Here is a 27,690-nt window from a genome sequence, read left to right on the forward strand (position 1 = left end):
ATATAAAAAATGCATGCCATGGAAGCAGTCTTAGGTCTTAAGAGGTTAAGTAAGATAACAAAGTATTTGTACTTCATTACTCTACACCAGGTGTCAGAAATAGGCGGCACGTGGGCCACCAGATGTGGCCCGCAAGCATGACACATCTGCCTGTGAGGATGTTCGAACTATAATGAACTATAATAATATTAATATATATAAAAAAAATAATAATAAAATGTTTCTCTGGTGAGCTTCTGTTTACATACCTCACTGTCTCTCTCTCTCTGTTGCGCTTGACGTGACTTTAGTTTCCGCCCGTTCTTGTTTTTACGCCTATTCTTGGGATCCCTATCTCCCTGTGTCCCAATTCACTAGCCGGGGCAGTGGTAGTGTATTAGCGCACGACCCTGACAACACGAGATCGATCTCGCGAGAGGAGCAGTGTGTTCATTTATTTATTTAACTTTTTTCTTGGGTTTACCTGCTTTGAGATCAACTGTTCTGCAATTGGGTTCAACAACCCTCTGGGCTGGAGAGTTACTAGTCTGTAGCATTTCATCCCATTAAACTTAAAAAGGTAAAGGTTAGTTAGTCGAGTTGCAATGTCTTTTTTTTTTTATTTGTAATGAGAGTTTGCGTATTCGAATCCAGGTCATGTGACTGGAGTCCACACATCTACTGATTATAATCCAACAAAACCAATTAATAAAGAGATCAAGTCTGTTCTTTTTAAGTGTTGATTTATTCATACAAATGTTCATTTACACATACAGGAAAAGGGCTTCATTTTTGTATTTTCTGTTAAATGTGCTACCATAGGACTCTATGCAAACACTCTGCTCATCCATTCACCATGCCACCGTGCAGAAAACTCAACGGCAAACAAAAGAAATGTCCAAAAATATATATATAAGAAAGAAAAAAAAAAGAAAAAAAAAAAAGATCACAACGTAGCAAATTCTCACTCAAATTCAGCCTCTCGCGCTCACACGACTCGGACAGCAATAGTAGTAGATCTGAAACAGGAATATCGATTCTTTTGTGGATGAGGACATTCACAGAAACAACTCAAAGGAAGACTCGACTCATGAGGCAATGACATTGTCCTTGAGCTGTAGGCAGCACACGATATCCGTAATGAGAAATCACTGAAGTATTATAATAACTCTCTCGCACGTCTCTAAATTCTCAATCTCTATGGCAAACTAAGACAGTTTATGCTAGCTGTATGGCGTCGACGCGTTACGTAACGTGTAGCTGTTTCTCTGAAAGACAAAACCGGAGACAGCCCCCTTCAAACACTGCATAGATAATCTGTGATGTGAACCAAATACCTGGAGATTCCCAAACATCGGACAAAAACATCTGTGTGAATAACGGCAAACATTTAATCAGTAACCAGATGCATAGCATAGAAGGGGGGCGTTCTGACTGTGTGTTACTGTAATACCATTCACGAGAAGATCACTTTACAATGATCACTTTCGCATCATCCATCATCATCATCATCATCAACTCTGTGGGACGTTTATTATATGCTGTAAGTGATCACTGATCTGAGATACTGAACAGGTCTACAGCTCTGGAAAAAAAATAAGAGACCACTTAAAAATGATGAGTTCCTTTAATTTTACCAAATTATAAAAATATAATCAAGATAAAGAAGAGTGATGATCACAAACCATCAAACCAAACTGAACTGCTTGAATTTGTGTATCAGGAGTAAAGCAGCATAAATTTATCCAAAAGCAGTGTGTAAGACTGGTGGAGGAGAACACATCAAGGTGCATGAAAACTGATTAAAAACAGGGTTATTCCACCAAATATTGATTTCTGAACTCTAAAAACTTAAACTTGAATGAATATGAACTTGTTTTCTTTGCATTATTTAAGGTCTGAAAGCTCTGCATCTTTTAATAAATGCTCTAAATGACAATATTTTTATTTGTAATTTAGGAGAAATGTTGTCTGTAGTTTATAGAATAAAACAACAATGTTCATTTGACTCAAACATAAACCTATAAATAGCAAAATCAGAGAAACTGATTCAGAAACTGAGGTGGTCTCTTAATTTCTTTTTTTCCAGAGCTGTTTGTTTCTTTATTACTAAATTTAGCCAATTAAAATTCCAAGGCAATCTTTTTTTTACTTTAAAGTTCATTATTATAAACTAGAAATATAAATAGATATGTAATATAAACCCTCTCCTACTGTGTGTGTGTGTGTATATATATATATATATATATATATATATATATATATATATATATATATATATATCACGTCTTTTACCATATATAATGACCTTAAATGTCATCACTGCCACACAAAACCTTCTATCTTCAAAAATGGAAACTTTCTTACTATTTAAAAGATTTAAAGAAGATTTTTTGTTGTGAATTAATCAAGAAACTCTGATTCCAGAATCCAGATTCAAACGTATCAAAAGATAATCAAAGGAAGAAAGCTATCAAAAAAACCCAGAGATACAAGGTTTTCAATGCGGCAGTGAAGACTTGTAAACAGCTTAAATTTAGTTTAAACATTTCTTTCAATTCTTCAAAATATGCATTCATATAGGTTTTATTTTTGAGTTTTTCCAGCAAGTGTAATTGGTAATTTGGGGATTTTAGGAAAGAGCACATTCAAAAACCAAGAGAATAAAGACAGTTCAAAAGACATCCTCCATAAAACCTCAACTCTTGAGATTCGAAACAGTGCAGAACATTTTTGATTAATAGTGGTGAATTGAATAACAAACAAAGAAATGAATAGACAAATAAACGAATAAACAAACGTGGCGAAGCTGACTAATAGTGTCAAACAATCATGTGCTTTGGGGACTCTCGCATTAGAGAAACCAGCAAGCCGTAATGAAATGAACGCTTGAGTCAAACGTCTGTGCCCCAGGCGTGAGCTCCTAGGATTTAAGCCACAACACACACACACACTCGCTTACATACACTCTCTCTCACACACACACACACACACACACACACACACACACACTTGCACTCAAAAGCTGTCAGCCTTTAAAGCTTCAGACGGGGGAGAAAAAAAACTAACTGTCCGCACAAGCAACTGCAACAACGAGATCATCAGGGCTTTCAAGTGGGAGCTCAGTGTAGCTCAGTGCAATTGTGATACAAGTCCTCAATGACCGAAGGGGCTGCTAAGCATGTAGGTTTTCCAGTATAACAGAGCTGTAAAAGGGTGTGTTCTGTTCATAGGTTCAACGGTTCCATCTTCTGGCCTCCAACAAGCACTACTGTTGGGTTTGTGGACTGATCCTGACGTGAGATCGGTTTGTAAAGGTCTGTGGAGTTAAGATTAAGATCAGCGATAATAAATTAGGACTAAATAAACCAAGGCAAAAGCCTTGAGAATCATTTAAAGAAGTGTAAGAAGGAAATTTTAATATAATTTAACCAATTCCACAGTTCTATTGAGCAGTACAGGATGACTCCTGCTTTTTTTTATGTTTTTTTTAATGTAGACAATCGCTGGATTTTCAGTAAAATCATTCAGTTTTGCAAAGTAAAAGTCATCAAGAACATCAATGTAAAATATAAAACTACTTAACAAGCAAAAACTCTTTTCAATGGCTTTTTTTCACTTCTCTTTTGTGCATCTTACTCACACACACAAACACACACGCATATGTACATATACACATACATACGTAATGTACATACGCACTCACACACACACACTCGCGCACACACACAAGTCAAATCTCTCACTTTAAACCTACGGTTTGAGACAATACAGACCCCCCCAAAAAAAACAAAAAATAAACCTGTGTATTTGACTTTGAGGATTTCTAGCACTCATCTTAACTTAGCATTCACACATGCGTAACTCAGGTGTTGACAACGGCCAGACGCTGATTTAGAACCAAGCAGCCTTGTCTATCTTAGGTCGTGTTGTGATGCATGGGGAGAGGAGGGTTGCCAAGTCTTTATAATAAATCTGTTACTCCCCACAGAAAAGGGGGGGATTCCAGATGGTGATGATTTCTGTCCCTTAAGACTGTCCAAAAGGGTAGGGCCCGTGGCAGCCCTGCGGAGAAGAGAAAATGCATATCTATAAGTCATAAACATACAGGCAACACTGTTTAGCATTAATAAAATATTAAAATAGCACTTTATTAGGATGATTCTTTATACAGTAGATGACATTGATATTCTGATGCTCAATTCAGCTCCCATTCAACTGCATGATATTTAGTGTAACTGAACTCTAAGGTGAATGATTCAATGATTCTCTATTGAATGTAACCCAACATCCAACTCCAATCTTAACTCTCTATAGCAGTGGTTCTAAAACTGTGGTACTCGAAGCACCCCTAGGTGGTTCACTAACTAGACGCAGGTTCGTATCCCTGCTCATGCAGATTTGCCATCAAGCTGCCAGCGCTCAGAGGGAGCAAAACTGCCCCCTTAGGGTGAGTAGATGGCTCTTTCCCCACTAAAGGGTGATGTCCGCAGCACAGGGCGTCTGTGAGCTGATGTATTGGGACCAAGCTGCGACGCTTTCCTCCAAGCGCGCTGTGATGCTACTCTGTAATGCTGCATCAGCAGCAGCTCGAAAAGAGGCGGAGTCTGACTTCACATGTATTGGAGGAAGCATGTGCTAGTCTTCACCCTCCTGGTGTGTTGGGGTATTACCAGTGGTAGGGGGAGTATTGTAAGGCACATAATTAATAAAACTCTATTGTCTAGTCTATTTTTTCATACATAAGGCACACCGGAATTTAAGGCACATTTTAAGCGACAATAATAAGGAATAAGGGTTTGACCACCATAGATTTTTCCCCTGAAAGCTGCTTATTTGGATAAGAAAAGCCCTTCCGTTTATTTACAGTAAGCTGACATTTTTAGTAATCCTTAAAAAAAAAAAGTTGGGTCAAATGGGACATAAATAAAAATATGTACATGTGCAAGAATATATAAAAAATGTGTCTGTTTATAATCTTACTATGTATAATATTCTAGTTGTAATCTTAATAAAACAGCATTTTTTTTTTTTTTCATTTTATTTTCCAAGTCCAGCACTCCTGCATGTTTTGGGCGCTTCCTTTGCTTTCCTAAATGATATGATTCAAATGATCAAGTTTGTAATCAAAAGTCAAAATGAAGATTTATATTTGATATATCCAAAGGGACTTAAAAGCTTTATATTAAATTATATTTTATATTTATCTTCCCATAATTTAATGCCATAGAGGGTTAGCATTTTTAAGGGTAAGCTTAAAAAGGAGGTAGGGTAAGTCAGGTTTAGGGCTGCAATGATTAGTCGAAATTTATCCAAAGTGCTGGGGACAGAAATGGTTTACAGTCAACTTGGTATGGATTACATATTTACTCACTAAATATCAGCATTTTTCACATTTAAACTACATCTGGACATTTAAATGGCTTTTAAATCTCATGTTCAGCTGTTTTTATCATTTATTATAAAAAAATAATTATCAGATTAGTCAATTACCAAAATAATAATTAGTTGCAGCCCTAGTCAAGTTATGTTCTATAGAGAATCAGTTACATTCAGCTTAGTGTTAAGTTAAATTTTACATGATTATGTGAGGCATCTGCATCTATAAGAGACCATCCAATATTACACATATAGAACATTGCATGGCTTATACAGTAAGGAACATCATTGGAATAAATTCCAGTAGACCTTAAGTGTGCACACAAGAAGAAAGTACATTAAAGCAGAAAGCAACATCAGCACACCTCATCTCAGATCACTCAGGCAAAAAAAAAAAAACAAACAAAAAAAAACACTCCCTCTGGTGGCTGAGAGACAGTTTATCGACCTGTGCCGTCTGTCACCTTCACAGTTTAACATACAGGTGCCTCAAATGGATCTTTGATAGCACTTTCTGACTAAAATAACTTGCACTGCTTCCATTCAGGCTCATTAGGAACCTTGGAGCTTTTCAGTGAACCGGCCTACGTTTGCACCAGATTCAGTGAAACAGTGGATTTGTCACAGTAACAGGATACTGCCTATTTTCCATTATATCAGAAATTACTGCAAAAGTCTAGAGCAGAGGTGGACAATTAATTTTTCTAAGGGCAAGGCGTAAAAAACTTGCATTAATTATAAGCTATTACTGTAAAGAGATGTTACAATTAGGCATTAAAAATGTGAAACAGGCATCAAAAACCCCAATATTATATCATTATTAATTCACCACTCACATTAACAATTGTTAACAAAATGTTCATGTGTCTGCAGTTAAAAGAGTGTTAAATTCACTTAATATAAAGAACTGTGTGTTTATAGTCTAATTAACTAATTTTCTAATTGAATTTATTAATTTCTTTTTTTTTTTTTGTTAATTGAGGGAAATCTAGTCTGTTTTGTGTTTCAGTTTCTAAGGTTTATATGCAAAGGGACTGGTATGGGACAACAAAGGGCCAGTTGTGGCCCCCGGGCTATAAAACGCCCAGGTCTGGTCTAGGGGGAGCACCACGAGTGAGACCTTAACGAACGGGGAAAGTTTGTAGATTTTTTTATATGATCATCAGGCTTAAAATGGTTACATAATAATCTCTAAAGAATCAGAGAGATTCACGACTATTGTTACCCTCCCTACTAGAAGTGGTTGACCAACCAAGATCACTCCAAGAGCAAGGCTCTTTGGCTAGTTGGCAAGGTCACAAGAGACCCCAGGGTAACTTCTAAGCAACTGAAGGCCTCTCTTACATATACATCACAATCACAATTTTATTTTCTATATTTTTGCAAAAATATGACCATCTTATTCATTAAGAAAATTCTAAAACTAAATTAAGAGAATCCAGTTGCACAAAAGATAAAAATATCATAGTCCAATATTACATATTTTTGGGTGGCGAACCTTAGTTTGAAGGTGAAATTAGAATCAGGTGTTTTCAATCAATAGGAAGACAATCAGGTGTGAGTGGGCAGAGCCTGTTTAATTTAAAGAACAGGGATCTATCAAAGTCTGCTCTTTGCAGCACGCTTGTGGAACTGATTCATGGCACAAACAAAAAGTTGATGCTACAAAATCATCTCTAAAAAATCAGAGAGATTCACCACCATTGTTACCCTCCCCAGGAGTGGTTGACCAACAAAGATTACTCCAAGAGAAAGGGGTGTAATAGTTGGGAGGTCACAAAGGACCCCAGGGTAACTTCTAAGCAACTGAAGGCCTCTCTCACATTGGCTAATGTTAAGATTCATGAGTCCACTATCAGGAGTAGCGCTGGGCGATCATGGCCTAAAAAAATAATCTTTGTTATTTTTCGATTATAATCGATTATCTTATGATATTATCGATTATACTTCAGAAAAAATTGAGAAATAACGCACTAAATGAGTCACAGAATTTCCTCAATTAATCATGGATTCTCACCAGAGAGCGATGATGCTTTAGTTTTTTTAGAAACAGTAGGTTTTATTTCTAGCTAAATATATGCTTTATTCCATCGGTTGTTTTCATCGAAAGTGCTGGAATAGGGCTTTAGGGGTTTTCAGACCTCAGACTGAATGGTTAGAAAATATGTGCAGGTCAGATGGATTAATAAGGTAAGATGTATAAATAAATACTTCAGAAATTAGTATAGTTTTTGGATATTTTAGATTAAAAAGATGTGTCTGTATGTAAAATCGCGATTACTCCATTTAGAAAATCGCATTAAAACTGTAATTCGAATTGTAAAAAAAACACCCAGCAGTAATTAGGAGAACACTCAACAATAGTGTATATGAACTATGACTTTCGGTTTAAATGAAAAGCTTTTGGAGTTTCGAGAAACATAGCCCACCAGTGAAACATGCTGGTGGTAGTGTCATGGTTTGGGCTCATTTTGCTGCATCTGCATTTATACAGAAATATAGAAACCTTTAAAATTTCAGTACAAAATAACAACACCATTAAATCTAAATATTAAAATGAACAATGGCACATCCTTAAAACTAAAAGAAAAGAAGGCAAAGCACCCACCATCCACCTGATGTGTGTTTCAAATAAAAGTAGTGTAACACTGAATCAAAGATAAAGCCTAATTAAAGCTTGTGGAGCACCAGTGTTCCTCAGCCCTTCAGGTTAGGGTGTGTCAGTAAATAACAGCTTTAGAGTGAAAAGTATGATGTGATGCAGCACTGTTAATCACCACACACCCAGCTCTATCAAGATGACTGAGCAGGAGATGCCTAGGCTATATTTAGTCTGGAACATCAGGTCGCTATCTGGGAGGTAAAATGCAAAGCTGAAATGTTCACCCATAGTGATTTCTGAGGCTTTTAGACTTGCGGTTCTATTAAAAACTATAAAAAATTATTCATAGCTGTAATCTTATACTGGAACATATACTGGGAATCTGTGGTTCTTAACCTAATCTGTTTCTAACAGTGTTGTATGCAAGAAACAGGGTTCATTCACCTTTTACAAGGTAAAATTGAAGCACTTTCAAGCTCTTTTCAAGGCCCATTTTCAAGTTTTTCCAGCACCTTTAAGCTGTGGTAAATTAATGATAACAGTGATATCTCAAAACTACACAGCAAAAATCTGGAGTTAAACAAAAATGTGTGAAAGTGTTAAATTGTGGGAGTTTATTCTCCAACTTAAACTACAAGTTGAGTAACTCTTTAGTGGTGTAGAGTTTATTTCAGAGTTTATTCCAAGGTGTTGAGGAACATGACTGAACTTTCTAATGGGCGTGTCCCCCAATCCCAGCTCACCATCAGTGTGCCCACCAGGGCTTTCTTCCATGGGGTGTTTCATTATATTTTATATACAGTCATATGAAAAAGTTTGGGCACCCCTATTAATCTTAAACATTTTAGTTGTAAATATTTGGGGGTTTGCAACAGCCATTTCAGTTTGATATATCTAATAACTGATGGACACAGTAATATTTCAGGATTGAAATGAGGTTTATTGTACTAACAGAAAATGTGCAATATGCATTAAACCAAAATTTGACCGGTGCAAAAGTATGGGCACCCTTATCATTTTATTGATTTGAATACTTCTAACTACTTTTTACTGACTTACTGAAGCACACAATTGGTTTGGTAACCTCATTGAGCTTTGAACTTCATAGCTAGGTGTATCCAATCATGAGAAAAGGTATTTAAGGTGGCCAATTGCAAGTTGTTCTCCTATTTGAATCTCCTCTGAAGAGTGGCATCATGGGCTCATCAAAACAACTCTCAAATGATCTAAAAACAAAGATTGTTCAACATAGTTGTTCAGGGGAAGGATACAAAAAGTTGTCTCAGAGATTTAACCTGTCAGTTTCCACTGTAAGGAACATAGTAAGGAAATGGAAGACCACAGGGACAGTTCTTGTTAAGCCCAGAAGTGGCAGGCCAAGAAAAATATCAGAAAGGCAGAGAAGAAGAATGGTGAGAACAGTCAAGGACAATCCACAGACCACCTCCAAAGAGCTGCAGCATCATCTTGCTGCAGATGGTGTCACTGTGCATCGGTCAACAATACAGCGCACTTTGCACAAGGAGAAGCTGTATGGGAGAGTGATGCAAAAGAAGCCATTTTTGCAAGTACGCCACAAACAGAGTCGCCTGATTTGTGCTTTTGCTCCTGAAAAGAGTTAAAAGGCCAACTCCCAGAAAAAAGTTTCTTTAACTCTGTGAAAGAGTGTATTCGATGGTCACACATACAGTATACACTTAAAATGAGTTGATATTAACTCTCAGGGAGTTTATTCCAAAAAAAAAAAGAATTTGCTGAATATGAATCAGAGAGAATCAATAAATCACAAAACTATTCTCCACACTTCAAAACAACTATGCTATTGAGAAAAAAAACTTTTAAGTAAGTAAAAAGCAAGAATTATGGGTTTATTTGTGTCAGATCACAGAATTTAAATATCTGTTCTTCACTGCATGTTTACCCTATTCATTTGATTGACCAGTTACTGTAGTATGTCAAATGGAGAAGAAATTAAAGCCTTTTTTATTTCACGCGCTGAATGTATTTAGTCAGATAGTTATTTATTGTAAAGTAAATTTAGTTTGAATTTCAAGCATTTTCAAAGACTTTCTCCAAAATTCCAGCATTTACAGTTGTAGAGTGTAATAAAGGTTTCAGGTGGATAAGTTTTCCTCTCGTTTTCTGGATTTCACAGACATATTCGGTCTCTTTCCAGCTTCTGCCAGAGTGTCTGTATGTTAGTTTGTAAAGAATGAACCAGTAGTCCTTGTAGAACTGTTAGAACTAAAGGTCGGAAAGCAGGTCGCAGTTCTGGCGAGCGTTGGTCGCGGCCGCCTCGGAAAACTTACAGTGTCTCGTTTGAGCTCAGAGGAGCTCCGGCACAGACACGAGAGCACCGCTATTCCTCCTATTACACCTCAATGCAGCACTGCAGTGAGTTTCAAGCTGTAATTTTACTTCTTTAAAAAGATCAAAAATCAAGAAAATCCTACCTAGTGCTGCTTTAAAACATAAGCATTTTTCAGGATTTCAAGCACCCGTACAAACCCTAGAGTAAAGGTGTATACAAGCCCCGGTAAGCATGAATTTGCAGTTAATTAGCAAAATGGTTAATAACTGTAGTCTCCAACACTGCTGGTGGAGACCAGAGCTTCTAAACACTTTGGCTCCAACCCTAATCTACCCCTCCAGATCCAACTAATTACTGCCTTCAGAGGTCTATGGTTGCCAGAATAGGGTGTGTACTATTTGGGTTGGTGCTGGAAGCAGCTAGAAGTTAGTTTTTCAGAAAGAGGGTTGGGGACGCTACAAATCCAGCACTTCTTCATCCAGAGATGACTGTGCAGTATATTTCCAAGCTATACTATACTATACTATAAGTTCATACTGCAGGTAAAATTGGCCCAAATATGATATATTACATCATATGTGACGCAGGTGTGGCTGTGAATCTGCTATTTACGATTCTGATTAGAGTCCAGATTCAGTGACTGAGGGTCAAAGCCGACAGGGTGCAACAAAATAAAGCGCCCAGCATCACTTATCAGGCTTGGTTAGTTTACCAGTGGGCATGTCTGCTCTAAAGATTAGAAGCAGTATTTTGTATAGATTCACCTGGAATAGTTTTCTCAGCGTCTTGAAGGAAGGAGTTCCTGGAGGTGCTGAACAATAGTTCACGCTGTGAAGCTCCAGCTCATCCCAATTAAATCACCTCAAATCACCATCTCAGTTCATCAGGTTTAGATCAGGGGATTAATGTGGAGGACAAACACTTTTATACTGTTTACTATGTAATTCCATTAATTAATATCCCTCTTTAATATTAATCTACAATGTAGAAAATAAATGAAATTAAGAAATGAAGAAAAACACTAATAGGTAGTAAGTGTCTTTAAACTTTTGACTGGTACTGTACTTTTCTGTGGAATTGCAGGGGAACACCAAATAACAACTGCTTTGAATGATGAACCAGCTAAACAAAAGTCCATCTCCTAACAACTGTAGAGATAATCCAGGCAGAGAGAGCTCTGTTCCTGACCTGACTGTTTCCAAACTCACCGTACTACCATCTCTGTGCTAACACCTGGTACAGGTGTTTCAAATGACAGTGACAGATCCTGAACTGTGCTCGTCTCTGCCCTCTATCAAACCCCTCCGTGTGCTGTTTTTCCTGTAGTCCTGCAGTCCTGGACTGTCTGAGCTCGAGCTGAGCACTGTATCTCAGGCTGCTGACCATGCCAAAGGGCCAAGGGGTGATTCAGACCAGTGCAGCCTTCAATTCACAGCTTTTATACTGTACTCACTTCCACACGCTGTGGAATGAGAGGAATGCAGAACCTACACCCTACTAGAATAAGTAGCACATTTAGCTGGAAATACAATAGAAAGGTATTGTATTAACTGGTTTGACAGAACGAGGACAGGTGTAACCAAATGCTGTGAATCATCATCACTGTTTTTTTTTTTTTTCTGGTGACATAATCTCTGGTAACAATAGAGTAAAACACATTATTAGGGAGGACCTGACCACTGTTTAGGTTGGTAAACATTTTCTTCTAGATTACAAATAATAAAAAATAAATCTGTCTGGCTTATGTGTAAATAATCACCATATTTTTCACACTCTAAAAGCACACTTAAAATCCTTTACTGCATTTTTTACAATATAAGGTGCACCGTGTTATAAGGCGTACTATCAAGAAACATCTATTGTCTGGCCTAATTTCAGGTGTATTTCAAACATAAGGCGCACTGGATTTTAAGGTGCATTTTAAGAGACGCTATAAGGAATTTCTAATACAGCAGGGTGGGGTAGCTAACTAAGTTAAGTAAAGCTAAGCCAAGTAAACATAACTGTAATAAAGAGACATTCTTTTAAAGTTAAGCGGGTGCTGGATGTTAATCTACACAGATTTCTCTGCTGAAAATTGTTTATTTGGGTGAGTAAAGAGTTTGTTTATTTACAGTATGCTTAGAGTCCCGAATTTCATTCCCGAACATTAGCCGCTAACTGCTAACTAAGGAACCCTGAGTGTTTTGGTAAGCCAGGGCGATATTAGCTAGCAGTTCATCCAACGTGGGTTGTTTTAACATATTAAACACGCAGACTACAGTCCAATATACTTCACTCTAAAAGACGAAAGAGCTAGCATGGTTAGCAGCAGATGCTAATGCTGCTCCAGCAGTGCTAGCCGGGGTTAGCCGCTGGCTACAGGCCAATAGTACTCACCTCTAAAAGGGGAAATAGTGGTTACTGGCTAATGCTAATGCTACTCCAGCCTCAGTGCTGAAGAACTAAACTGAAACTGCTGTATAACTCTGTACTTCAGCGTGGCTTCAGAGTGGCTTTACTGCTCCCTAATACCGGACTAGTAAAATTCATACATAAAGAGCACCGGATTATAAGACTAAAAAAAAAAATCATCAGTGTTCCTTATGATCCGGAGCGCCTTATAGTGTGAAAAATATGACACTTATATTTTTAATATAATATAGATAAATTTAACTGGATACAACTGGCTGATAACTGTAAATCATTACCTGTGAGTTCAGCTTTAATAATAAAAAAAAAAAAACTTTTTTTTAATTCCTAAAAGGCAAGGGTTGCCAGGTCCACCAAAAAAAAAAAAAACTTAATTAAGTCTGTCTAAAACCCGCCCATCAAACGCTTAAAGTAGCCCAATATCTAAGGTTGCCACAGACGCTCAACAACGTGATAAATATTACGTTTTAACGTAATAAATATAAAAGCACCAGGAAAACCGTGAGACTGGAAATTGGGTTACAGAGGCAATACAAGAGCGCAATACAAAAGGATAATATTAAAAGAAGTAAATACTAATAAATAAACAAATATTAATATGTATTTTCTGGTGCCAACGCAAGCGGCTGCCTGTTCCAGTAGCTCCGTCCATATTGTGTGTTTTTCTAGAATTTTTTATTTTTTTTAACCTGTGCTACCTGTGCTACTACACGTGTGGTGTGCATCTTTTTTCTATCCTAAGGATATTTTTTATCGTAAATATGCAGAGCAACATTTCTAAATCATCTATCTGTCTAATATAAAAATAATAAACAGTCAATTTACATGAATTACAAAAAAAGTATGCATACATTTTCCTCAGAAGAGAAGAGATTCTTTATCAAAACTTAATCAAATTCAAAGTAACACTGTTAAAATACAGCTTTTAATTTACAATATTTTTGTGGAATTTTCTCAAACACAGTGGCAACACAGAACCATGAACCCCCAGCAATGCACTGTGCCTCATATACTTATAACAGAGAGCATACGCTACCATACTGGTGTGACTACTGTTTTCAGAACTGCCCAACACCCAAATAATATGTGGTCAGCAGCGTCTGATAAATTATACAGCTGCAGACAAGCTACACTCAGCAATTATATACCCACAAAAGTACACTCCTTCTGTCAGCGTACCAGCTAAACGTGCCAATGACACTACTAGTGCATCTCAAAAAGCTAACATATGATTTGAAAAGTTACTTTATTTCAGTCATTCAGTTAAAAATGTGAAACTCATATATTATATAGATGTATTACACATTGGATTGGTTTTCAGCCAATGAAAACCCAAAAATCAGTGTTTCAGGAAATTAGAATATTATATAAGACCAATCTGTACTTTCTGCAGTGTGGGCAGTGTGCCAAGTCCTGCTGGAAAATGAAATCTCCATAAAAGTTGTCAGTAGCAGAGGGAAGCAAGAAGTGCTGTAAGATTTTGTGGGAAAACAAAACTGCACTGACTTTAGACTTGATAATAAAACACAGTGGATCAACACCAGCAGATGACATGTCTCTCCAAACCATCACTGATCAACAGTAAATTTTACATTTCATTTGTAAATCAAGGGAGCAGAGTCTGGAGGAAGAGTGGAGAGACACACAATCCAAACTGCTTGAGGTCTAATGTGAAGTTTCCAACAATCAGTGATTGTGATGGATCACTTTATGCTTCCCTCTGCTGACAACTTTTATGTAGATGCGGATTTCATTTTCCAGTAGGACTTGGCGCACTGCCCACACTGCCAAAAGTATCAATTGCGCTTATATTCTAATTTTCTGAGACACTGATTTTTGAGTTTTATTGGCTGTCAGCCATAATCATCAACAATTAGTTTCGCATTTAAACTGAATTACTGAAATAAAGTAATTTTTAATAATATTCTGATTTTTTAAGATGCACTAGTATGATCATTTTATGTGGAGGTTCCTGGTATCTTGTAGATATGCAGTCATATTTTTATACCGTACAGATAACAGTATTAACAGATATTATTAGTAATAGAAATCAAACTCTTCTGTACGTACCTGGCTGTAAGTCACTACCGATAAGTTGTTTTGGAGACCATTTGGTGTAATATTTACAGAATTGTGAGAGAGTCCATTTTGATCTTGCTGAATGGAGTCCAGAGGGGCCACCCAAGGGCCTCCAGGGTCCTTTAGGTTATCCTCGTTGGGGTCTTGCTTGTTCTTCTGTGGTGAAGCGAAGGGGTTGAAGTCTCCCTCTACATTACGGTGTGGCTGAGTGTTGAACTCCGTCTCGAAGGAGGACAGCTGCTGCGTGACTCCAAGAAGACCCCCGACCTCCACACTGAGGATCACCCAGATCACGTCTGTAAAACAATCCAACAACACACAATGAATTCTGGACAGCAAGCGCAAATCCATGCAGGGTAAAATACACTTCAAAAGATACATAGCATAGAGCCAAATACAAAGGAGAATATATAATAATATAATATATATAAAGGAGAACTTCAGTGTGAAATTGACTTTGGGTGTATTCAAACATGATAAAAAGTACTTACCTTTGTTGAATAGCCCAACTCCTTTCTTGTGCAGCTTTCTGAGATCTAGTATTTTGTGCAATTTGCACAAACAGGCTTTTAAAATTAGTGATACGGGGCATATTTCTGCCCCTGCAGATAAATCACTTTAAATAACATGGTTATTTAGGCTTAAAGTAGCTCCACACTTCATTGGTAAAATCTGGAGAGACCTGACATTTAAAACAAGGCATTTAGAACTTAAAAAAATGCACAAGAAGTTTTTTAAAATCCACTGTTTACATCCCATAGCGTAAGTAAAACTCCGGGAGCCGCCATCTTAAATTTAAGTCACAGTAAGTCAACCATTGAGCCTGAATAGTAAAACCTTTTGAGCAATGTTTATATGGGTTTATGTAATTTGTTGTTGGTTCTTCACATTCTAATATCAACAGTAACCAGATTATTAGTAATTCAGCAACAGCTGGAATTCAAATATTTCCAAAGAATTTTGCAATCTGCTTAAATATCCTACCTATTAATTCTTATGCTCGAGGGTTGACTTATTGTGACTTAAATTGAAGATGGTGGCGCCCTGAGATTTAAACACGCTATAGGATGGAAACAGTGGCTTTTAATAAACTTATTGTGCAGTTTTAAAATGACTAAAAGCCTCATTTTAAATGTCAGGACTCTCTGGATTCTAACAAAGAAGTGTGGAGCTACATTGAGCGTGAATAAGGGTGGAAAAAGCAATGATTTATCTGCAGGGGCAAAATGTGCCCCGTCTCACTTACTCACTCCAAAGTCTGTTTGGGCAAAGTGCACAAAATACTGGATCTCAGAAAGCTGCAGGAGAACAGTGGTGGGCTATTTAACCAAATAAAGTTTTTTTTTTTTTTTTTTTAAGTTTTAATACACGCCAAGTCCATTTCACACCGGAGTCCTCTTTTTAATTAATCTGTAAGTTTAAAAATCACAGGAAAACTACTGTCCAGTTCTTGTATTGCTCACCTCCGTAGAAGAGCCCGGTGGCTGTGCACATTCTCCACTGGCCCTGGTACATGCCTGGATTAGCTGGACTGCGCATCTGTACACTGACATCTGAGATCTCCTGTGGCTCCAAAGATCGCACCATCACCATATTCACATGACCAAACTGATCCCCTCCTATGTACTTCAGACACACGCCTGGGGGCCACGACTCTGCACCTGAAACACACACACATAAACATGCACACAAACGCTGATTTAATAGTGGAGTGGGCTAAAAATCAGTTTAAAAGTCAATCAAGCATCATGACTGATTTTTTTTGAGAATGGATGACAAGTTGCATGAAAAACACCAACAAAATACAAAAAAATATTTTAACCAAATGATAAGTTACTTCATTTCAGTAATTCAGTTCAAAATGTGAAACTCAGATGTTATATAGATGTATTACAGACAGAGTGATATACCTTAAGTGTTTATTTCTTTTATTGTTGATGATTATGGTTTATCGCCCATTAAAACCCAAAAAATGAGTGTCTCAGAAAATTGTAATATTATATAAGACCAATTGGTACTTTTGGAAGTGTGGGCAGTGTGCTGGAAATTCCTGCTGGAAAATGAAATCTGCATCTCCATAAAGGTTTTCAGCAGAGGGAAGCATGAAGTGCTGACTTTAGACTTGATAATAAAACACAGTGGATCAACACCAGCAGATGACATGTCTCTCCAAACCATCACTGATTGGTGGAAACTTCACACTAGACCTTGAGCAGCTTGGACTGTGTGTCTCTCCACTCTTCCTCCGAACAAATGAAATGTAAAATTTACTGATGTTTACTGAATTTAGTGATGCTTTGGAGAGACATGTCAGAGTATTTTTGCGATAACAATTATTGAAACATTTTGGTTACTTTATTGAGTATGATACAAATATGGCACATCCCTACTGGAGATTCAGTATTTACAAATGCAAGTAGTACACACCTGTGTTTTGTATCCGCCATGTCTTTGTGAACTGTGTTTCGGGAGGCACAGACTCTCCCTCCCCTATAGTCACATCTTCTACAAAAGACATCGATGGCGTGTTGATGTTCGGACTCTCAAAGTCATAATAAGCTCCAATTGCTGCTTGTAGATTCCTGTTAATAAACAAGACACAACATTTTTAAAAAGAAGCTGTTCATATTGAGTTAGGATGCACCTATATGGAAATGTTGGCATCTGAAATACAGATGCAGCTAAACTGGCATCACATATTACTGAAATAATCTAACAATTTATGACATGCAGGATTCTGCTCTTTTGGCATTTAATGATCACAATAAAATCAGGCTTAAGGGAAAAGACAAAAAAACCAACAAGCAATCAAATCTAGACACTGGTAAATATAAAAGGTATAACAAATTGAGGTTCTGCTCATAACCATAATATATAACTCTAATACAGAATTAAGACTGATACATACAGGTTGAAACTTGTTGTACTGTAAAAATATTTCTGGCTAACATTTATACAGTATTAAACTAAAAGATTTGTACGCCCGTATTATAAAATGAAAAGCCAAAAAATCTTTCAGTTTAATAAATTACATCATACAAACTTTAATTTAAAACGTATAAATAAAAACAATTAAGAGGCACATATGAAATCCTGATCTAAGACTGATGAAATGAGACGGTGATTTAATTGGGATGAGCTGGAGCTTCACAGCGTGAAGGAAAAGCAGCAACTACTGTTCAGCACCTCCAGGAACCCCTTCCTTCAAGACGCTGAGAAAACTATTCCAGGTGACTCTCCCTCATGAAGATACTGAGATTAAAATACCAAGAGTGTGCAGATCTGTCCTCAAAGATAAATGTGATACTTATTTAGAAGAATCTAAAGTATAAAACATATTCTGGTTTGTTTAACACCTTCTTTTGTTTACTAAATAACTTTGAAAGTGTTCCTGTACAGCTTAAATATAATTTTCAATGTTAAATTTACAATGTAAAAAAGCATAAAACTGAAAATACAGCTAAATGTGGATAATTAGAAGAATCTAAATTATAAAACATATTCTGGTTTATTAAACAAAGAAGAAAACACATTAAAGGAGAAGACGTGACTGGTACAGTAAGTTAGCTACACGGTGTACTGTAAATGATGAAGTAGGTATGCCAAATATATTAGCTTTAGATAAATATAAACTAATACAAAAATAGATAAAGTTAGTATCCTAACTTCTCGAAAAAAGTGTGATAAGCTAAATTAAGTAAAGCTAATATTCAGAAAGAGAGAAAGACAGAGCGCAGGATAGACAGATAGGATAACTAACCTAACGCTCGGTTATGTAACACTTTGACCCACGGCAGGAGTGACTGTATGCTTACAAACTTAGCTTAGCTTGAGTTAGCTTAGCGTGATTGTTTGCTGAATAATGACTAAAAACGGGCAGAATTCAAGTGCTTAGCGAGGCAGAAAGGGAGAAAGGAGTCATTTCACACTGTAGGACTCGAACCTGATGTCAAAACACGGTCTGGTGCTGAATCGTGACTGAGTGAGTGAGTGGTGACTGTTAGCTTAGCTTAGCCTAGCTTAGCTTAGCTTAACTCAGCTCATGCAGCTCAACTCAGCTGCATGTTTGACAGCTAACGCTAGCTTACCTAGCTAACGCTAACCACTTAAGACAACAATTCAATTAGTTAAATCATTTATTTGTGAGTTATTTATTCATTTGTGACTTTGTATTATTTAATATAAAGCTGGCTAATGTTGTTAGCTTGCTATCTAACAACACTGTTGCATGATAGCCAGAGATAGCTTAGCATAGCATAGCTACAGCTACAACCAGAGCTAGATATTACTGACTGGCAAAACCTTGACAGGAGTAAGTTGCAGCAACAAACACACACCCTCATATATAATTAACAAAAAATATATACACACGAACACACACATAGAAATATAGCTAGGTGCACACACTAATATATAACTTAATATATACACGTACATACATACATACAAACATACATGCAGGGAGATATAAGTTAGCTGGCTACACACACTCATACACTCATATATCACTAAATACATACACATATACATGCATACAGAGAGAGGTAGCTAGCCACACACTCATATATAACTAACTAAGTACATACACACATTCATACAAAGAGATATAGTTAGCTACATTCACTCATATATAACTAATATACACACATATACTAAGAGATAACTTATAGCTTGCTACACACTCACTTGCTCGCTCACTCATATATAACTACATATATACATATGCATACAAAGAGCTACATCAACCTACACAATATATACACACATACATAGAAATATAGATAGCTGGACACACTCATGCATAACACTATATACACAAACATACCTACAGAGAGACCTAGCTAGATAGATTCAGTCATATAAAACTAAATATACACACACATGCATGCAGATATAGCTAGAGCTACCTACACTCATATATAACTAAATACATATATACACACTTATACATACCTACACTCATATAAAACTAAGTATAGGCACACATGCATGCAGATATAACATAGGTAGCTACCAACACTCATGTATAACTGAATATATATATATATATATATATATATATATATATATATATATATATATATATATATATATATATATATATATATATATAGCTAGCTAACTTACCTACACTCACATAAAACTAAATATATATAACGTTACACACCTACATACAGAGAGATATAGCTAGCTAATGTTACACACACACTCACACTCTACATAACCTATAGCTATGTAACTATATACACACACACATAGCTTGATACAGAAATATATATAACCTAAGTTAGCTAGCTATACACACACACTCCAGCTCAGTTCAGCACAGCCCATTCTTTATTTAAAAGAAGGTAAAGGTATGTTAGCTAATGCTAAAGCTAACGCTACTTAGAGTGAACCCACGCATCTAACCATAGACACACTGAAACGTGAACACAAACGTGTAGCTTTTTTAAAGGCCCCGAGAAGATCCCGCGGCTCACCAGTTGGTCATGTCTAGGAAGAAGGCGCAGCCAGCGGGGTTGAGCTGGAAGCCCAGCAGTCTTTGGAACTCGGAGATGAGGACATCTTTGTCCGTGGTGCCCATGCAGCTGAACTTCTGCATGAGCTCCTGGTCCAGGTCTATGTCCATGCCCTCCATCGGCAGGGGGTCCCCGGGGCAGCGGCGGGAGAAGTTCTTAATTGAATCCGAGGCCTTCTTCTCCACTCATAACAACCGAGTCAACAACAAGCTCAGTACGCATGGCCGAGGGCCACGCGTGACGTCACCCGGCGGAGTGGGAGGAGGGAGGGAGGGAGGGAGGGAAGGGTAGATGGGGGGCGGAGGGGCACGTCAGCTGTTGCTATTCTGAGGGGGTAAAAGAACGAAGCGTTTTGCTCCAAAATAGAGGGACCGACCCCCCCCTCCTCCTTCTCCTTTTCCTCCTCCTCCTCTATTCTCTCTCTACGTAGCAGCGCCTCCTCCCCGAAACGTGACGTGCGCCCTCTGCTTCACGCTCCCCCTGCAACGTCATACCCACCTTATATTCATAGAGAGAGAGAGAGAGAGAGAGAGAGATGAACAGACAGTGGGAGTGAAGGTCTGGAGAGAGGAGAAGAAAAGATCCGTCCTGGAGGAGCAGATGGAGAAAGAGGAATAGGAGGAGGAGGAGAGCCTCTGAGAGCAAAGCACGTTTTATAGGTTTATGTTTGAGTAAAATTAACATTGTTCACATCGTTCACATAAAAATATTCCCATTTAGAGCATTTTTTTGCAAATATTGCAATATTTGGTGGAATAACCCTGTTTTTTTATAATACATCATGATCTCCTCCACCAGTCTTACACACTGCTTTTGGATTTCTTTATGCTGCTTTACTCCTGGTGCAAAAATTCAAGCAGTTCAGCTTGTTTTGATGGCTTGTGATCATCCATTTTTTTTAACAAGTTGGTAAAATCAAAGAAACTCATTATTTTTAAGTGGTCTCTTATTTGTTTCCAGAGCTGTATATATTCAATATACAGTACCAGTCAAAAGCCTGCACGCACCTCTTCTCAAAATCATTCAATGTGGGTTTTTCTTTTTTATCTTTGAGGACAGATCTGCACACTCTTGGTATTTTAATCTCAGTGTCTTCATGAGGAAGAGTCACCTGGAATAGTTTTCTCAGTATCTTGAAGGAAGGAGTTCCTGGAGGTGCTGAACAGTAGTAGTAGTTTTTCCTTCATGCTGTGAAGCTCCAGCTCATCCCAATTAAATCACCTCAAATCACCATCTCAGTTTGTATCAGGTTTAGATCAGGGGATTAAAGTGGAGAACGAACACTTTTTTTACTGTTTACAAAATAAAACCATATATGTCTCTTAATTGTTTTTGTGTCTTTAAAATTAATCTACGATGCAGAAAATACATAATTAAAGAAAATATTTGTTATTGAATCATTTACACTGACCTTAACTGAGCGAAGTGAGCTCTGCAGTTCTTTAAATGTTGTTCTGGGTTCTTTTGTGACCTCCTGGATGAGTTGTTCATGCCCTTTTGGAGTAATTTCAGTCAGCCGGCCACTTCTGGGAAAGTTCACCAGTATTCCACCCTTTGTGAATAGTAGCTCTTATTGTGGTCCACTAGAGTCCTAAAGCCTAAGAAATGACGTAAGAGACAGATGTCAATTTTCTCATCTGTTTTTAAATTTCTTTAGATTGGGGCATAATGTGTTTCTTTTTGAGATCTTTTAGCTGTTTCATGTTGTCAGACAGGTTATATTAAAGCAATTTCTTCATTCTACAGGTCTGTGAACCTTGGAGAGTACACAGCAGGAGCTAGCAGACTTTGTCTGAGGGAGGGATCTGTATCTACCGTCCATGGCAAGTCAGAAGTCAGCAGATGAGGGAGATGTAAGTACTTTCTAATAATGAGTTTTGTGCTTTTGTTGCAGTTAAGTATGAACTAGCTTGTTCATATTCTGCCATTTAGCACAACCTAACACTCACACACTCAGCGTATACATGGGGCATGACCCAAAACAGCTCAATTGTTTAAAGTAACGGCTCGCTCTGAAATGAAATGAAACTGGTAAGACTAGAGCTGGTGAAATCTCTTTATGTGAGAGTGATTGTGTGTAAAGAACTTCATGAACTTGTTTTGTATTTCTCATTGACCTATTCTACCTTGTACAAAAAAAAGTATAATATGTCCCCTTTAATATTTTTTCCCTAAAGCTTAGGGAATCAGCTATAGATGCCTTTGAAAAATAATTATACAAAATTATAAAACTCATCTGATATTTCAGGAACCTTGAGGTACTGGAAATACTGAGTTGAATGGTGTATTCTGAGATCTGCTTGCAAATTAGTTGCATAATTTACCACCTTTTTGTGGTATGGCCTACAAAAAATCTACTGCCTAGTCTACAGCGCTTCTCTTCAGTTGTTTTAAATTCTTATCATTGTCTTGCTTTGCATAGCTTAACGACAACATGAAGATGGCTGTACTTGCTACTACGCTACTGCTAGAGTAGCTGTGGATGCTCATTGATGAAGAGCAGCCAGATCAATCAATAATAGCCGAAAGACTAATGACAGACGCTGGACTTTGCTTTCTCTTGCAGTCATGAGTCTTGGCCTCTTTATTTGATCAATGCAGCCAATCAGCTAGTTTTTATTGGCTTAAAACTAAGATCTATATATATTTTGGATCCTGCTTGTCTCTGCAGTCTTTGCAGTTTATTAATTGCTTAACTAAAAAAAGTACAGATAGAAAGTAATGTTTTTAATGCTGCCCACAGAATGTTGCTCTGCTCAAAGGATGCTGCCCACAAAACACTATAAGTGGAATATTCTTAGTCCAGCAGTGACACTGAGGTGTTTAAAAACTCCAGCAGCACTGCTGTATAAAACACCTGTATAACACCTCATACACCATCATGCTAAATGGATGGCATGTAATACATTCTTTTTAGTATAGTATACTATCTAAATATAGTATAGTATATAGTATATTATAAAGAACGTATTACATGCCATCCATGTTTTGAGACAATGAGACTTTGAGGTTATGTAAATATTTGAATGTATGTTTTTACTAAAAATATTTAAATTTCAGGAATTATAATATATTATGTATCATAAATTATTTGAGTAATATTGTACTTAATCTCAATTAAGTAATTGTAATTAGGTAATATTGTATGCAGAAATTAAGTAAAATTTACTAAAAGAAAGGATTGACTAAAGTTCAGTTCACTTATTTACTCTGTGTAACATTTAAGTCTTGAAACCGAGTTGAAGTTACTAACATTTATCTGAAATTAAATTTACTTAAAAAAAGCAAATGCAGAAAGTTGCGATACTTTTTTAAAGTAAATTTTACGCATCATTTTTTTTAATGCAACTACAATAAACACACACACACACATATACATTTACAGCCCGAGTGGCCCGACCCGCCATCCCGGATGGGTACAGACTCCCAGTGCCTCAGTAACCTGATTAGTCGGCCTGTCAGTAAGAATAAGACCGGGCCTTAGATTCTCAGAGCAGGATCCAGTCCATCCTCAAGCACAGACAGGAGACACGGCAGTCTAGGAGCACCAGCCCAGAGAGGAGCAGCAGACAGCAACAAACAGTATCTCTCTGGGTGAGTCAGACGATTTTATATGTGTATTTATTTCTATGGGCTGTTGTTTTGTGATACGGTCAGTTGGGGCTTCTGTAGTAAATATGTGCTGCAGGCTAAACACACTTTAATCTGAGTCCACTCACCACCAACTGTTTTACTTGTGTAACTTACTCCTCAGAGAGGGATGCAGCGTTGTTTTGCTTGTCTGGCTGAATATAACTCTAACTGTAGGGTTGTATGTTTGTGTTTCAGGTGGGACTTCTGTCTTTATTTTTTCTATCTTTATTTAAATGACAAAAAGGAAAGAAAGTTGTTTTCTGTAATAGTGGTGTGGTCCGGCACAACAAAGAAAGTGAAAGAGTGTGGGAAATGAAATACAAAAAATGTTTAAATTTGGGTGGTGGTGGTGGTGAGGTGTTAGAGTGTGTTGTTCTGGTACACGTGGATCAGTCACAGCAGTGCTGCTGGAGTTTTTAAACATTGTATTTAATGTTTATTTAACTCACTGCCCTCTAATATATTAACAGACATGTATAGTAAGGTAGAAGAACTTTAGTACTGTACTTAAGTAATAAAATGCTGTATCTGGAGTATTATTTTTACTTCACTACTGTACTTAAGTACCTAAATGCTGTATCTGTATCTACTGGAGCTTTATTTTTACGTCACTACTGCACTTAAGTACTAAAATGCTGTATCTGGAGAATTATTGTTCCTATACTGTACTCAAGTACTAAAATGCTATATCTGTATTTACTGGAGTATTACTTTTACTTCCCACTGTACTTAAGTACTAAAATTCTGTATCTGGAGAATTATTTTTACTTAACTACTGTACTCAAATACTAAAATGCTATATCTGTATCTACTGGAGTATTATTTTTACTTCACTACTGTACTCAAGTACTAAAATGCTGTATCTGTACTGCACTGGAGTGTTATCTTACTGCACTACTGTACTTAAGTACTAAAATACTACTTTGAATACTTAAATGTCCTCCCATGAACTCCATTCTTGTTTTATGTTTTTCGTACTGTATATTTGTCAACAAAAATTTTAGTATGTGCCAGAGATTTCAAGTCTTTAGCTGACACTCTAGGATTCTTCCTCACTTTATTGATCTTTCTGCTCTGTGCTCTTGCAGTCATCTTTACAGGACTTTACCACACCTAGGGAGAGTAGCAACAGTGCTAAACTTTCTCCATTTGTAGACCGTCTGTCTGTCTTACCGTGGACACATGAACATCAAGGCTTTTAGAGATACTTTTGTAACCCTTTCCAGCTTCATGCAAGTCAAGAACTCTTGAACGTAGGTCTTCTGAGAGCTCTTTTGTGCGAGGCATGATTACATCAAGCAATGCATCTTAAGAACAGCAAACTCAAAACTGGTGTGTGTTTTTTATAGGGAAGGGCAGCTTTAACCAACCAATCTCATCAGATTGATTGAACTCCAGGTTGGCTGACTCCTGGCTCCAATTAGCTCTTAGACAAGTCAGTAGCTTAGGGGTTCACATACTTTTTCCACCCTGCACTGTGAATGTTAACATGATGTGTTCAATAAAACCATGCAAACGTATACAGTATTTTTTTTTGTGTGGTATTAGTTTAAGCAGAGTGTGTTTGTCTATTGTTGTGACTTAGATGAAGATCAGAACACATTTAATGACCAATTTATGCAGAAATTCAATGAATCCCAAAGGGTTCAAATGCTATTTCTTGCAACTGTATAACAATGAAAAGAGGTTGTGTTGGTGGTAGTGGGATTGGCTGGTACAACAAAGAATGGGGGAGAGTGTGGGGAAGGAAATGACTGTTTAAAAAGAAAAACTCCTGGAGTTTCTCAGCCAGGGGGAGGGCAGCAGGATACAAACTGTGGGTGGACCCTGCTGACAGAGTCCGCTGATTCAAAACATTGCTAGCAACAGTGCAGAGACTCTTTTGCGAATGCACAGTAAAAGGGCTTAATGGTCCTTCTTTAATTCCCCAGATAATACAGGCTTACGCTGATAATAACAGGACCTGGACCGTCTGTCTGGCAATCGGAGGAAAAGAGGATTTGTAACGCAGCAGGGGCCTCTGGCCAGATCGCTCAACTGCAATCACCATCGCCGCTTCACTGTCTGGCTTTAGTCCAGCCATGTCCACGGTGCAATCCATCCCCAACCCAAAGCAAGCCGAAGACCAGGGCATGGACTTGCCCAAATCACCCTCTCAGGTCAAAAGAAGACCACCAGGGCACCTGAAGCTGACCCGCAGCCTCTCCAAGTCAGATTCAGACCTGCTGGTGTCGCCCTACTGTGATGAAGAAGACGGGCCGCTGGGTGGACGCAGTGAATCGCTGGCCAACTACAAGGTGGAGGGGAAGCCAATGGAGCGGCTGCCCTCATTCGCTTCCGAATGGGATGAGGTGGGTGCTTGATGTGGCATGAGGCGTGGGAGATGTGGCAAAAGAAAAGGGTTAACGAGAGCATGGAGGGTAGGGGGGTGGGGGTTAATATGCATGAGAGAGACAGTACTAAACCCATGAGACAAGAGTGTCAACTCATCTAGTTGCCCTACGGCACATGCACACTGAAAAAAAAAAAACAGTGGTGTGTTGGATTTACTTGACTTAAATGCGTGCATATTTTTTTAAAGCTTGAAAATGTACTGTATGTGACCAACACAGTAATGGATAATGAAGTAATTAAAATAGAATAAGAAAGTAGTTGGATATTGGTTATTTTGTATATTTTATTTGATTTCTTAAGCTGTAGTAGTAATAAAAAGTACAAAATGTGCATGCACATGTATTTTTGTATGGTTATTAATGCAGCAAAATGAAAAAAAATGCACATATTGTAAAGCAGTAGCTCTTCTAGAATTTATTTAGTACATTATCTGAAGATTATCAGTAGGTTTGACATCTAATCATCTGTGATGTCTGGTGATGCTCAATTTTTTACAGTCATTTTCTGGGACTTGATTATGATGTAATTGCCGTAACGAATGTTTGTTAAAATATAATGTTGTAATGCGTTTTCTGCATTCTTTGATTGGTTACCTAGCATTTTAGGTTAAGAATTTATTACATTTACTCTGACTGCGTGTGTTGAGAAAATGAACGCTTCAATTTAATAGAAAAAAATGTATTGACCTAGAAAACCTAAACTAAACATAAAGTAAATCTGTTTGACCCACAAATCACATGAAGTTACAGGAAAAACATGGATCTGCAAAGACAGACAGTCAAATATCTGTTTCTGCTTTGGGTGGGGCAACAAATATCCAGACCAAACCAATCGTGATCCTTGTTTTAGATGTGGGTGGGACATCAGACACTCAAACCCATTGGTAAAACCAGTGGAAATGTCTATTTCAGCATGGAGTGGAGCAACAAATATCCAAACCTAGTGGCATTATCAAATCATGATCCTCGTTTTAGCTGTGAGTGAGACAAAAGACAGTCAAATTCAGTAGGAAAACCAATCAAAATGTCTGTTTCAGATGTGGGTGGGACAACAGACAGTAAAAACAATGGCAGAAACACTCTGTTTTAGCTGTAGTTGGGACATCTGACACTCAAACCCAGTGGTAAAACCTGTGAAAATGTCTATTTCAGCATAGAGTGGAGCAACAAATATCCAAACCTAGTGGCATTAACCAATCATGATCCTCGTTTTAGCTGTGAGTTGGACAAAAACAGTCAAAGTCAATAGGAAAACCAATCAAAATCTCTGTTTCAGCTGTGAAAGGGACAACAGACAGTCAAAGCCAGTGGCAAAACCATTAAAAAAAACAATTTCTGGGGAGACTTTTTATTAAATTTAATGATTAAAACCCAATACAC

The 27,690-nt window shown here is 37.5% G+C and overlaps 2 protein-coding genes across 9 annotated transcripts in view; one reads left to right on the forward strand and one right to left on the reverse strand.

Annotated features, from left to right (window-relative positions):
- Positions 1 to 705: 705 nt before the first annotated feature.
- On the reverse strand, positions 706 to 20,561 carry ilrun (inflammation and lipid regulator with UBA-like and NBR1-like domains). Its single transcript, XM_022675563.2, has 5 exons — positions 20,246 to 20,561; positions 17,190 to 17,344; positions 16,226 to 16,423; positions 14,754 to 15,058; positions 706 to 4,044 (listed from the first exon to the last, which is right to left on the reverse strand). The coding sequence occupies exons 1-5, from the start codon at positions 20,401 to 20,403 to the stop codon at positions 4,009 to 4,011; spliced, it is 852 nt and encodes a 283-aa protein (XP_022531284.1). The 5' UTR covers positions 20,404 to 20,561; the 3' UTR covers positions 706 to 4,008.
- Positions 20,562 to 23,651: 3,090 nt separating this feature from the next.
- Positions 23,652 to 27,690, forward strand: part of anks1ab (ankyrin repeat and sterile alpha motif domain containing 1Ab) — a 53,135-nt gene continuing 49,096 nt past the window's right edge. For 2 of the 8 annotated variants that reach the window (XM_022675559.2, XM_022675561.2), the window contains exons 1-2: positions 23,652 to 23,878; positions 25,849 to 26,268. In XM_022675559.2, coding sequence (XP_022531280.2) covers positions 25,999 to 26,268 — 270 coding nt within the window. In that variant the 5' untranslated portion in view covers positions 23,652 to 23,878; positions 25,849 to 25,998. Of the gene's footprint in view, positions 23,879 to 25,848; positions 26,269 to 27,690 lie in introns of those variants that run through there. The other 6 variants (XM_049479477.1, XM_022675557.2, XM_049479478.1 and 3 more) reach the window with 4 other exon arrangements.

This window comes from Astyanax mexicanus, chromosome 5 (genome assembly GCF_023375975.1).
Source record: "Astyanax mexicanus isolate ESR-SI-001 chromosome 5, AstMex3_surface, whole genome shotgun sequence".
Classification (NCBI taxonomy): domain Eukaryota; kingdom Metazoa; phylum Chordata; class Actinopteri; order Characiformes; family Acestrorhamphidae; genus Astyanax; species Astyanax mexicanus.

Bases quoted from the DNA above. Each gene is read 5' to 3' on its own strand.
- ilrun (XM_022675563.2), bottom strand. From the start codon at position 20,403: ATGGAGGGCATGGACATAGACCTGGACCAGGAGCTCATGCAGAAGTTC. The intron at 16,424-17,189 runs GTGTGTACTACT...TGTGTGTTTCAG, and splicing joins ATGGCGGATACAAAACACAG to GTGCAGAGTCGTGGCCCCCA. The intron at 15,059-16,225 runs GTGAGCAATACA...ATTGTTTTACAG, and splicing joins CACCGGGCTCTTCTACGGAG to ACGTGATCTGGGTGATCCTC.